The following is a 14,190-nucleotide window of genomic DNA, read 5'->3' as shown; positions in this document are numbered from 1 at the left end:
TGTCTTTCACTCTTTCTCGCTCTCTTTCTGTCTCTCTCGCTCTGTCTTTCACTCTTTCTCGCTCTCTTTCTGTCTCTGTCTTTCTCTCTCTCTCTCACACACACACACACACACACACACACACACACACACACACACACACACACACACACACACACACACACACACACACACTCCACCTGTCCCTTGATCTGATTAAACCTCTCAACCTCCCTCCTCTCGTTCCCCACTTTAATATTTCTCCCTCCGTCAGCAGCCTGGAATATGAATAGATGTGTCTAGAAGTTCCTCATTCACTGTATAAACCAGACAGGAGGCAGCTTATATGAGTCACAGCCATTAAACCAGTAGAGACCAGGAATAGAGGACAGATACTGTGTCCTGATAGCAGAGACCAGGAATAGAGGACAGATGCTGTGTCCTGATAGCAGAGACCAGGAATAGAGGACAGATACTGTGTCCTGATAGCAGAGACCAGGAATAGAGGACAGATACTGTGTCCTGATAGCAGAGACCAGGAATAGAGGACAGATACTGTGTCCTGATAGCAGAGACCAGGAATAGAGGACAGATACTGTGTCCTGATAGCAGAGACCAGGAATAGAGGACAGATACTGTGTCCTGATAGCAGAGACCAGGAATAGAAGACAGATACTGTGTCCTGATAGCAGAGACCAGGAATAGAGGACAGATACTGTGTCCTGATAGCAGAGACCAGGAATAGAGGACAGATACTGTGTCCTGATAGCTCTACCTGTATTAATGTGATCGCCATGGGAACTGCTGAAGAAACTAACCTGAACTTATTCTGTATCACAACAACAACACAATTGAAGGCGAAACGAGCCAGGGAAACTTTAAGATTGTCCCAGGTGAAACATGAAGGTTATGGCAGACATGTCAGATGTTAACCCACTAGAGTCGATGTCCACACAGATCAAACTTACTCTTTAGTCTGTATCATATCTTAGTTAAATGAGAGGCAGATAGACAGACAGGGACAGGCAGAGACAGACATACATGCAGAGACACAGACAGACAGACATACAGAAAGAAATAGAGACATCATCTTCCTTTCATTAAGCTTTATCCCACAGCTTCCCCTGACAGAATCCTCACACAGCTTCCTCCCCTAGTTAAATAACCCAAATATTCAAGACTAACAAACACACACTTTGTTCAACTTATGATAACAACATAAATAGCATAACAACAATGATAATAACAACCGTAGTTAAATACTGTATATTTCCAGGTCTTACAATGCTCTAAAACTTGTCATATTACATTGTCAGCCATTTAAGGTGCACCATAAAATCTGCATTTAACATTTTCAACAAAACTCAACATATGTTGCACCAAAACATGCTGAGAAGACAGACAATATTTTTTTAATTATGTTTTTTTCTTTGCAGAGTTTTCTTCCTCCCTCTTGACCTCTGTGGAATTTGATGTTTTTAAGTGATTTAAAAGTTTAGTCCATAGTTTGTTTCTTTGTTTGGCACACTCCCTTTATAAGCTGTTGCAGTGTGTGGCACACATCAAGTAGATCAACCGGTGGTATAAAGTGTGTGGAAGCCTGGTGTCTCAAAGGACTTCTGGAGAGATGGAGAGAAAAAGAGAGAGAAAGAACAGAGAGAGATAAAATCAGCATTGCTTTCTGGGAATATGAGCTAGTTTGAAGTCTACAGTACGTGAGGCATACCGTCTATCAGACCTTAACATTAAAATTCTTCCGTTCTAGGGATGATATTCTGCACACGCCATTATCATTAGAACCCCCTTGGGCTGTGGGGACATAAACATAGGATATAATATGGTGCAGGTAGCCTAGTGGTTAGAGCGTTGGGCCAGTAACCGTAAGGTTGCTGAATCGAATACCCGAGCTGACAAGGTAAAAATCTGTCGTTCTGCCCCTGAACAAGGCACTTAACCCACTGTTCCCCGGGGCGCTGAAGACGTGGATGTCGGTTAAAGCAGCCCCCCACACCTCTCTGATTCAGAAGGGTTGGGTTAAAGCAGCCCTCCACACCTCTCTGATTCAGAAGGGTTGGGTTAAGGCAGCCCTCCACACCTCTCTGATTCAGAAGGGTTGGGTTAAAGCAGCCCTCCACACCTCTCTGATTCAGAAGGGTTGGGTTAAAGCAGCCTCCACACCTCTCTGATTCAGAAGGGTTGGGTTAAAGCAGCCCCCCCACACCTCTCTGATTCAGAAGGGTTGGGTTAAAGCAGCCTCCACACCTCTCTGATTCAGAAGGGTTGGGTTAAAGCAGCCTCCACACCTCTCTGATTCAGAAGGGTTGGGTTAAAGCAGCCCTCCACACCTCTCTGATTCAGAAGGGTTGGGTTAAGGCAGCCCTCCACACCTCTCTGATTCAGAAGGGTTGGGTTAAAGCAGCCCCCCCACACCTCTCTGATTCAGAAGGGTTGGGTTAAAGCAGCCCCTCCACACCTCTCTGATTCAGAAGGGTTGGGTTAAAGCAGCCCCCCACACCTCTCTGATTCAGAAGGGTTGGGTTAAAGCAGCCCCCCCACACCTCTCTGATTCAGAAGGGTTGGGTTAAAGCAGCCCCCCCACACCTCTCTGATTCAGAAGGGTTGGGTTAAAGCAGCCCTCCACACCTCTCTGATTCAGAAGGGTTGGGTTAAAGCAGCCCCCCCACACCTCTCTGATTCAGAAGGGTTGGGTTAAAGCAGCCCTCCACACCTCTCTGATTCAGAAGGGTTGGGTTAAAGCAGCCCTCCACACCTCTCTGATTCAGAAGGGTTGGGTTAAGGCAGCCCTCCACACCTCTCTGATTCAGAAGGGTTGGGTTAAAGCAGCCCCTCCACACCTCTCTGATTCAGAAGGGTTGGGTTAAAGCAGCCCTCCACACTTCTCTGATTCAGAAGGGTTGGGTTAAAGCAGCCCCTCCACACCTCTCTGATTCAGAAGGGTTGGGTTAAAGCAGCCCTCCACACCTCTCTGATTCAGAAGGGTTGGGTTAAAGCAGCTCCCCCACACCTCTCTGATTCAGAAGGGTTGGATTAAAGCAGCCCTCCACACCTCTCTGATTCAGAAGGGTTGGATTAAAGCAGCCCTCCACACCTCTCTGATTCAGAAGGGTTGGGTTAAAGCAGCCCTCCACACCTCTCTGATTCAGAAGGGTTGGGTTAAAGCAGCCCTCCACACCTCTCTGATTCAGAAGGGTTGGGTTAAAGCAGCCTCCACACCTCTCTGATTCAGAAGGGTTGGGTTAAAGCAGCCCTCCACACCTCTCTGATTCAGAAGGGTTGGGTTAAAGCAGCCCTTCCACACCTCTCTGATTCAGAAGGGTTGGGTTAAGGCAGCCCTCCACACCTCTCTGATTCAGTAGGGTTGGGTTAAAGCAGCCCTCCACACCTCTCTGATTCAGAAGGGTTGGGTTAAAGCAGCCCCTCCACACCTCTCTGATTCAGAAGGGTTGGGTTAAAGCAGCCCCCCACACCTCTCTGATTCAGAAGGGTTGGGTTAAAGCAGCCCCCCACACCTCTCTGATTCAGAAGGGTTGGGTTAAAGCAGCCTCCACACCTCTCTGATTCAGAAGGGTTGGATTAAAGCAGCCTCCACACCTCTCTGATTCAGAAGGGTTGGGTTAAATGTGGAAGACACATTTGGAGGCATTCAGTTGTACAACTGACTAAGTATCCCCCCTTTCCCCTAATATTATGTATGTCCCATTGGTCTCAGTCATATTGTTTGCTTTGCTGACATTTAATGCTTGGGTATGGCCGTCTTCGAGACCGGCTGTGGGGGTCTTGGCATAATAAAGGGGGCCTCGTTTGCCAACCTAAGGGGCATGCCAAAATAGGACTGAGATCCTCTTTCCAGTCTTGGACGTCAACTCTCCCACATAGGGAGCTTGGGCAGCGTGCCCAGAGGCTAGGGCCCAGGCTTGGGGATAGTGGTAAAGGTTTGGAGTCCCCTCTCTATAAACTCTAGCAATGGTTGTAGCTAACTACAGGATGCATACCTTTAGCATAAGATCCACACTGTGCTTCTCTATACACATGCTGGTAATATGGTTATAGAGTTACGGATTGCGTACATCCTAGAGTGCTATGTACTGATACAGTGATAGAATGCTTCATTTGAAATGTTAAAATCACATGACATGTCTGGTCCTAATCCTGACCTGCATAGCTACCTGCAGCATGCTGAGGCTTCATGGGACCTGTTTTCATCAGGAAGGGCTCTCCTCCCTCGAAGGCCAGGATTGGGTCACTGACGATGCCACTCCCCGGTTTTCCCGGCCCACCGTTGCTGCTCCTGCTGTGATTGGACAGCTGGATGATCTGCTCAAAGTCAGCTGCCTTCCCATTGGCTGAGAGGCCATTCTGGTGCATGGCTGGCCGGACAACATTCAGCACAGGGCTGGATTCTGCTTCAATCTGCTGCATCTTAGGAGCTGCATAAAAAAAACCAAGCAAAGTTGCTCTCTTTAAATTACAAATAAAATGGTCCTTGACTGAGTGTTCTCTCTCTAATTGAATGTAATGTTTTGTAACTGTCTTGTCTTTTAATCATGACATTATTTGTTAGCATCCAAGACCACTTTGTAAATAAGTGCCATCCTCTTGGGATCTAATGCACATCCCAGCTAACAATTCTAGGGAGAGAGAACATTTTAGTTACGTTACCTGTAATGTTCCCCCAACGTTTGATTGTCCAGTTATCAGTTATTTAGGGGAACATTCTATCTATGTTAGCAAACCCTTTTAGCATGTTTTGGCGTTAGAGTTAGGAAAACATTCCCTTAATGTCAAACAGAACGTGGTTACCATGTTCTCAGAATATCCTTTTGACCTTACGCCGATTTAAGATAAGCAGAATTAGGTTTTTACATGCCTTATTGCATAATCTGCTTACTGCCATAATCGGTTCAATATCAAATGATTTGAACTCACAACCTCTCGGCTCATGGTACTCTGAACCCCCCTCATCCTCCCCCCCTAGGCAGGAATGTAGATCTGGAAGAAATTGATAGGTGTAAGGCTGTGAATGGACTTCGAAGTAAATCTTAGCTCTGTTAAAAGTACACTCAAGAAAAACTTGTATTGATCGTAGTGATTCAGGAGGATCATTAAAACAGGTTCACATGCCCCACCAACATTACACAATTATACAGAAAGCCTTTAAATTGCTGAAATAAATAGGCCTAAATCAAAGAGCTATGAACGGTTCACTGGTTCACCAATCAGAGTCTTGATTGGCTCAGCAACAGTAACAAGACAAGATGTGTAAATGGTTTCTTTGGGACCATCAGGTGACATCCTGACAACTAATACACAGAAATGTTCCTGCAAAGTTCCCATGAAACGTGTCTAGAACATTAATATGTTCTGAGAACATGGTAACCATGTTCTGTGTGACGTTTATGGAATATTCTCCTAACCCTCAGAAAACTGGACACATAAACGTTCTTGCAACGTTTCCATGAAGCGTGTCTAGAACATATCTTAAATTCTGAGAACATGGTAACCATGTTCTGGGTAAGTTCTGTTTAACATTAAGGGGATGGTCTCTTGGAAACAGTCCTTGCACATCACTGGAACATTGCTAAGAAAACGTTAGTTAAAATGAAACTCTTAAGGGAACGTTCTCTAAAGTTGTGGGAAGGTTTGTTGCTAGCTGGGATGTTGTATAATTTTCTTTTTTTTACCCAAATACATTTTTATCAAATCAAATCACAGGTTGAAGGAGACAGCAGAATGGCACTGTAGAGACAGCAGAATGGCACTGTAGAGACAGCAGAATGGCACTGTAGAGACAGCAGAATGGCACTGTAGAGACAGCAGAATGGCACTGTAGAGACAGCAGAATGGCACTGTAGAGACAGCAGAATGGCACTGTAGAGACAGCAGAATGGCACTGTAGAGACAGCAGAATGGCACTGTAGAGACAGCAGAATGGCACTGTAGAGACAGCAGAATGGCACTGTAGAGACAGCAGAATGGCACTGTAGAGACAGCAGAATGGCACTGTAGAGACAGCAGAATGGCACTGTAGAGACAGCAGAATGGCACTGTATGTAACTTACCTTTACTGTTCTTGGTAGTATCTTTGCCATTGACCTGTGCTGGGGAATTAGATTCATTCGGCAGTGAAGGCTAGAAGAAGAAAAAAATGGGACAAATGGTTGCTGTGTATCACACAAGGTTGCTACACATTGGTGGTGGATGAGGTGTTATTATCAAGAAGTGCCTTGAACATCTGGACAGACACTATTATGAATTCAGTCAATTAAATAAGAAAACATACACTGTATAATCTTTCATCTGAACAAAGGGTCTAAAAGGGTTGTTATATGAAGCATAGGCCAGACATCAATCACCTTTTGTCCTGCATCAGTACTTTTACGAGTTCTCTTCATGATTTCTTCAAGGCGCTGTGGAATTCAACAGCAGAGGCAGAAGATGTCAGCTACTGGATTTTATTACTAATACACTTTAACATGTTTTATTTAAGGCTGGGAGTTTGTCCTCGTCAGGATACAATGTGATCAAACACTACTGGTTCTATATTTATGTAGAAAGTAAAGACAAGTTAGACTTTTTCAATCTGAGTCCCCCTCATCCAACCATCTCTCCATCCCTCCTCCCCTCCATCCCTCCATCCTTTCATCCCTCATCTCTCCTCCCTCCATCCTCCCCTCTCCACCTTCTTTCTCTCCAGGCGCTCCTGTTCCTCCTTCTGAAAGTGCTTCTCTCTCTCCAGGCGCTGACGCTCCGCCTCCTCACGAGCTTTGACCTCGGCCTCCTCCCTCTGACACAGACGGGACAAAACAACATCATCAATACGATCATCAATACGATCATCAATACGATCATCAATACGATCATCAATTCGATCAGCAATACGATCATCAATACGATCAGTAATACGATCATCAATACGATCATCAATACGATCATCAATACGATCAGTAATACGATCATCAATACGATCATCAATACGATCAGCAATACGATCATCAATACGATCAGTAATACGATCATCAATACGATCATCAATACGATCAGCAATACGATCATCAATACGATCATCAACACGATCATCAATAAGATCAGCAATACGATCATCAATACGATCAGTAATACGATCATCAATACGATCAGTAATACGATCATCAATACGATCATCAATACGATCATCAATACGATCAGTAATACGATCATCAATAAGATCAGCAATACGATCATCAATACGATCAGTAATACGATCATCAATACGATCAGTAATACGATCATCAATACGATCAGTAATACGATCATCAATACGATCAGTAATACGATCATCAATACGATCAGTAATACGATCATCAATACGATCAGTAATACGATCATCAATACGATCAGTAATACGATCATCAATACGATCAGTAATACGATCATCAATACGATCAGCAATACGATCATCAATACGATCAGCAATACGATCATCAATACGATCATCAATACGATCAGTAATACGATCATCAATACGATCAGTAATACGATCATCAATACGATCAGTAATACGATCATCAATACGATCATCAATACGATCATCAATACGATCAGCAATACGATCATCAATACGATCATCAATACGATCAGTAATACGATCATCAATACGATCATCAATACGATCATCAATACGATCAGCAATACGATCATCAATACGATCAGTAATACGATCATCAATACGATCATCAATACGATCAGCAATACGATCAGTAATACGATCATCAATACGATCATCAATACGATCAGCAATACGATCATCAATACGATCAGTAATACGATCATCAATACGATCAGTAATACGATCATCAATACGATCAGTAATACGATCATCAATACGATCAGCAATACGATCATCAATACGATCATCAATACGATCATCAATACGATCAGTAATACGATCATCAATACGATCATCAATACGATCATCAATACGATCATCAATACGATCAGTAATACGATCATCAATACGATCATCAATACGATCATCAATACGATCAGCAATACGATCATCAATACGATCAGTAATACGATCATCAATACGATCATCAATACGATCATCAATACTATGGAAAGCCCATTTATGTTCATAGGATGTTCATCACGTTATTAAGAAGAGAACAGGGAAATGACTCAACGAGGGAATCGTGTCAGTCTAGATAAAACTCTAATTTCATATAATATCAAATGGAATGTAAAAATAATTATTAGCAAATGAATACAAGAGTAGATGAATGTCCCCTTTTCTAACCACTAGGTGGCAACATATTCCCAGTCTAGACTGTAGTAGGCTGTAGGGCAGGGCTTGATATATCCCTGTAATAATGCAGCTCACTGGGTCTTTTGAGTCATCACTACTAAATAGGTGATGCATGGAGGGATGAAAACAAAGCTGTGATCACATCAGTTCCAAACAAACCACTGGGCTATACCACAGGCAGCAAATATCTAAAGAACGTCATCCATCAAAAGAACAAGGTTGCTATGCTTCATAAACAGTGCAAAACACAGGTTGTATACAGTTGAGTAACTACAGATGTTTGCAATGACGTTTTAATGTTCAAAGTTGCCTGGAAGATAAAACTTGCTTTGTCATGGTTCATGAGATAGCTGAAAAATATTGTATGAATATGATGCCTCACCATCTTGACACACACTGCAAGGAAGATGGCTGCTGGCAGTGTCGAACAAACTGCAAATTGCACTGGTCTTCCCTCAGGGGAGACTGGACTCAAGCATGTCTGAATGCTACAGGCAGGGGTAGTGGGAACACTGTCACCAGCTATCCCCTGTCAGCCCACTGCAGTGCGGAGCAGAGACGGGGACAGGGGGAGGACAGAGCTGTCACTATCCCACTCTGACAACGGCTCTCTCAGCTCCAATAAATGCTGGGCATCTGCCTGGAGAAGGCATGGTGACAATGACATGCTGATTGTAGGCCTTACAGCACACATGTCTGTCCCCTCAAACAGCAAACATTCCCTCTCATAACGTTACCTCGACCTAAGATCGGTCAACCTGTGTCATAAGTCTTCTTCTATGCTGTACGACAAGACTGCCTGTCGATCTCGCACCTGTTTCTGCAGGCGTTGGTTCTCCTCCTGTTCCGTCTTGGCTTTCTCCTTCGCCTCCTTCTCCTCCTCCAGGCGCTGGGCCTCGTCTCTCAGTAGCTGCTCCTTCGCCATGAGGCGTGCCTCCTCCTCCCTGCGCCTCCTCTCCTCCGCCTGCCGAGCCATGCCCTCCTCACGAGCAATCCTGCATGGGGAGCACGCTCAGTCAGGTCCGCACATGCTCATACAATATATACTCACACTGGACGGCATTTTCAAATCAACACACAACATGACACATATCAATGTATGGTACACACTTGTCTTGGACATTAGGCAAACAGTAAACCATTCATATGTCTATAGACTGGGGTTTCTTTAACTATGGGTCGGGACCCAAATCGGGCCCTGGTCATGTGAAATGTGGGTCGCGAGTTATGAGAATACATCTATACATCACACACTATTTATTTTTAATTTGGGTCATTGGAGAACAATTTGGGTCACGGAAGACAGTCGATTTCTCATTTGGGCCTTGAGCTAAAAAGTTGAAGAACCCCTGCTATAGACAGACAGACAAACAGACAGACAGACACGACACTCCAATCTATAACATTCAATAATACTACAGTACTATAATATCAACTCAACGACATGTCTAATCAATTCCAGCCAGGGTGTGACTGACCGTTTCCTCTTCTCCTGCTCCAGGCACTCCTGCTCCTCTCTCTCCCGTTGCTCCCGGGCCTGTCTGCGTTTCTCAGCCAGGACTCGAGCTGCTTCCTCTGGGTCGTTGGTGCCGGCCGAGGGCCTGGAAGCCAGAGTGGCAGCAGTAGATGAGGTAGCCGGAGCAGATGAGGCAGCCGGAGCAGATGAGGCAGCGGTGGCAGCTGGGGCAGTTGTGGGAGTTGAGGCAGCAGAGGCAGTCAGCTGTAGGTTTGAGGCTTGGGTAGAGGCGGCCACTGTGACTGGTGCACTTTGTGTCACCGGCGCCGAAGACACCATTATAGCAGCAACATTACTGGAGCCTGTAAGAGCAAGAGAGACAGGAGAGGCCTCTGTTTCACATCTGAAGCCACACGATGGACCATAACCGTGGAATATACTTCAAGGCTCATTTGAAGCAAACATCATAGAGTTGATACAATGTGTGTTTTCTCAAGGCAGAGAGGGCAAGAAATAACAGCTGAAAAGAAACGTTCTGGAGCTTGGATACGGTAACCACGGCGAACAAACTTACTCTTTGTCTCCTCAGGAGTGTCTGGCTGATGGGGCTCGCTGTTAGTTTCCACGGTGACCGGCTGACGCTGTACCCTGACAGGGGTCTGGGCTCTTTTGGGGCGGGTCTTGGTGCCTGTGGGGATCTTCTTGCCCGTGGAGGGGGTCTTGGGAGCCATTGGAGGGCAGGGGGACAACAGTTTGCTTTTGGGGGCCACAGGTGATGGAGGTCGGTTTTGGGGTTTTGGGGTACTGCTGCAGAATAAGAGATGAAAAGAGATAAGTGGGGAAGAGAGGGAAGGAGAAGGGAGGGAGGAGGGAGGGAGGGAGGGAGAGAGGAGGCAGGGAGGAGGGAGGGAGGGAGGGAGAGAGGAGGCAGGGAGGAGGGAAGGAAGGAAGAGGGAGGGAGAAGATTCTTAGTGTCTGGAACTCTATTGGAGGGATGCGACACAATTCTTCCACAAGAAATGTCATTATTTGGTGTTTTGTTGATGGTGGTGGACATCTCTGTCTCAGGCGCTGCTCCAGAATCTTCCATAAGGGTTCAATTGGGTTGAGATCTGGTGACTGAGACAGCCATGGCATACATAGTTTTCATGCTCATCAAACCATTCAATGACCACTCGTGACCTGTGGATGGAGGCATTGTCATCCTATGGGGGCATAGTCATTGTAGCCAAAATAATGGGCAAAATGATGGCCTGCCCAGCATTTTTATATATGACCTTAAGCGTGATGGGATGTTAATTGCTGAGGAATTGCTAAGGAACCCCACCTTTGTGAAAGCACCTGCTTTCAATATATTTAATCTCCCTAATTTAATGAAGTGTTTCCTTTATTTGGGCAGAGACCTGTAGTATAGGACAGTTTAGAGTAGTTCTACTGTCTGGCACAAGACATATTCTGGGCTCTATTCCATCCTATGTTCTGTGTTCTGTAATCTGTGTTCTGTAATCTGTGTCCTGTAATCTGTGTCCTGTAATCTGTGTCCTGTAATCTGTGTCCTGTAATCTGTGTTCCGTAATCTGTGTTCCGTAATCTGTGTTCCGTAATCTGTGTTCCGTGTTCTGTAATCAGTGTCCTGTAATCTGTGTTCTGTAATCTGTGTTCTGTGTCCTGTAATCTGTGTTCTGTAATCTGTGTTCTGTGTCCTGTAATCTGTGTTCTGTAATCTGTGTTCTGTAATCTGTGTTCTGTAAATCAGTGTCCGGTGTTCTGTGTCATGTGTCCTGTGTCCTAACAATACCTGAACTCCGGCCTGGATCTGGTCGGTGTTGGGAACTTCTTCTGAACTTTCTGTTTTTCATTCTCCCTCTCCTTGTCTTTCTTCTCTTTCTTCTTCTTATCCAACTTTGACAAACAAAAAGGGTGAACAGTTACGGCAGAATACCTGGAATTACACTATAGTGTGTGTTAACATGTACTCTTGAACATGTGTGTGTGTGTGTGTGTGTGTGAGGACGTGCACTGACCAGCGTTGAGTTCTGCCGGCGTTGGCGCTGTGTGATGTCAGGCGTGCTGGCGGACACTCCTCCCCTCCAGCGTTCGGAGGAGTCCCGGTGAGGGTGGTGGTGGGTGCAGGCGTCCAGGGGGCTGGCGGAGGCTGAACGGGAGCAGTGGTGAGAGTCTAAGTACATCACAGAGATGAAGAAAACAGGCAGGAAAGACAAGGTCAGGTCCCCTAATAGTTACAGTAATGATCATGACAGGCCACCTACTGAAAATGTAACGGTAGCAGACACAGTTATTCAGCGTGGACCTCTGGCCAGCTTTGATCCTTATAGGTCATACTGGGCTCTGCAGGATTTAACTGACAGTTTACTTCCTGTGTCAGAAATAATGCATGAGACAAAGATAGTGTAACTAGTGGTGGCCTGGTGTATGAAGTAACAAGTGGTAGTCTGGTGTATACTGTACTGTAACTAGTGGTAGTCTGGGGTATACTGTACTGTAACTAGTGGTAGTCTGGGGTATACTGTAACTAGTGGTAGTCTGGGGTATACTGTAACTAGTGGTAGTCTGGGGTATACTGTAACTAGTGGTAGTCTGGGGTATACTGTAACTAGTGGTAGTCTGGGGTATACTGTACTATAACTAGTGGTAGTCTGGGGTATACTGTAACTAGTGGTAGTCTGGGGTATACTGTACTGTAACTAGTGGTAGTCTGGTGTATACTGTACTGTAACTAGTGGTAGTCTGGGGTATACTGTAACTAGTGGTAGTCTGGGGTATACTGTAACTAGTGGTAGTCTGGTGTATACTGTACTGTAACTAGTGGTAGTCTGGGGTATACTGTAACTAGTGGTAGTCTGGGGTATACTGTACTGTAACTAGTGGTAGTCTGGGGTATACTGTAACTAGTGGTAGTCTGGGGTATACTGTAACTAGTGGTAGTCTGGGGTATACTGTACTGTAACTAGTGGTAGTCTGGGGTATACTGTAACTAGTGGTAGTCTTGGGTATACTGTAACTAGTGTTAGTCTGGTGTATACTGTAACTAGTGGTAGTCTGGGGTATACTGTAACTAGTGGTAGTCTGGTGTATACTGTAACTAGTGGTAGTCTGGTGTATACTGTAACTAGTGGTAGTCTGGTGTATACTGTACTGTAACTAGTGTTAGTCTGGTGTATACTGTAACTAGTGGTAGTCTGGGGTATACTGTACTGTAACTAGTGGTAGTCTGGTGTATACTGTAACTAGTGGTAGTCTGGGGTATACTGTAACTAGTGGTAGTCTGGGGTATACTGTACTGTAACTAGTGGTAGTCTGGGGTATACTGTAACTAGTGGTAGTCTGAGTTATACTGTAACTAGTGGTAGTCTGTTGTATACTGTAACTAGTGGTAGTCTGGGGTATACTGTAACTAGTGGTAATCTGGGGTATACTGTAACTAGTGGTAGTCTGGTGTATACTGTAACTAGTGGTAGTCTGGGGTATACTGTAACTAGTGGTAATCTGGGGTATACTGTAACTAGTGGTAGTCTGGGGTATACTGTAACTAGTGGTAGTCTGGTGTATACTGTACTGTAACTAGTGGTAGTCTGGTGTATACTGTAACTAGTGGTAGTCTGGGGTATACTGTACTGTAACTAGTGGTAGTCTGGGGTATACTGTAATTAGTGGTAGTCTGGGGTATACTGTAACTAGTGGTAGTCTGGGGTATACTGTAACTAGTGGTAGTCTGGGGTATACTGTAACTAGTGGTAGTCTGGGGTATACTGTAACTAGTGGTAGTCTGGGGTATACTGTAACTAGTGGTAGTCTGGTGTATACTGTACTGTAACTAGTGGTAGTCTGGGGTATACTGTAACTAGTGGTAGTCTGGTGTATACTGTAACTAGTGGTAGTCTGGGGTATACTGTACTGTAACTAGTGGTAATCTGGGGTATACTGTAACTAGTGGTAGTCTGGGGTATACTGTAACTAGTGGTAGTCTGGGGTATACTGTAACTAGTGGTAGTCTGAGGTATACTGTACTGTAACTAGTGGTAGTCTGGGGTATACTGTAACTAGTGGTAGTCTGGGGTATACTGTACTGTAACTAGTGGTAGTCTGGGGTATACTGTAACTAGTGGTAGTCTGGGGTATACTGTAACTAGTGGTAGTCTGGGGTATACTGTAATTAGTGGTAGTCTGGGGTATACTGTACTGTAACTAGTGGTAGTCTGGGGTATACTGTAACTAGTGGTAGTCTGGGGTATACTGTAACTAGTGGTAGTCTGGGGTATACTGTAACTAGTGGTAGTCTGGGGTATACTGTAACTAGTGGTAGTCTGGGGTATACTGTACTGTAACTAGTGGTAGTCTGGGGTATACTGTAACTAGTGGTAGTCTGGTTTATACTGTAACTAGTGGTAGTCTGGTGTATACTGTAACTAGTGGTAGTCTGGGGTATACT

The 14,190-nt window shown here is 44.8% G+C and overlaps 1 protein-coding gene across 6 annotated transcripts in view; it reads right to left on the bottom strand.

Moving 5' to 3' along the window:
- Window positions 1-1,070: 1,070 nt before the first annotated feature.
- Window positions 1,071-14,190, bottom strand: part of LOC115174086 (MAP7 domain-containing protein 1) — an 89,850-nt gene continuing 76,730 nt past the window's right edge. For 4 of the 6 annotated variants that reach the window (XM_029732749.1, XM_029732753.1, XM_029732752.1 and 1 more), the window contains 10 exons: window positions 11,765-11,919; window positions 11,539-11,642; window positions 10,315-10,547; window positions 9,763-10,102; window positions 9,099-9,279; window positions 6,680-6,784; window positions 6,354-6,407; window positions 6,060-6,129; window positions 4,155-4,427; window positions 1,071-1,598 (listed from right to left, as the gene is read on the bottom strand). In XM_029732749.1, coding sequence (XP_029588609.1) covers window positions 1,588-1,598; window positions 4,155-4,427; window positions 6,060-6,129; window positions 6,354-6,407; window positions 6,680-6,784; window positions 9,099-9,279; window positions 9,763-10,102; window positions 10,315-10,547; window positions 11,539-11,642; window positions 11,765-11,919 — 1,526 coding nt within the window. In that variant the 3' untranslated portion in view covers window positions 1,071-1,587. The remainder of the gene's footprint in view (window positions 1,599-4,154; window positions 4,428-6,059; window positions 6,130-6,353; window positions 6,408-6,679; window positions 6,785-9,098; window positions 9,280-9,762; window positions 10,103-10,314; window positions 10,548-11,538; window positions 11,643-11,764; window positions 11,920-14,190) is intronic. The other 2 variants (XM_029732751.1, XM_029732750.1) reach the window with 2 other exon arrangements.

Source organism: Salmo trutta, chromosome 34, assembly GCF_901001165.1.
Source record: "Salmo trutta chromosome 34, fSalTru1.1, whole genome shotgun sequence".
Lineage (NCBI taxonomy): Eukaryota > Metazoa > Chordata > Actinopteri > Salmoniformes > Salmonidae > Salmo > Salmo trutta.
The sequence above is the reverse complement of the archived record's forward strand: the minus strand, read 5'-3'. Positions and strand labels throughout refer to the sequence as shown.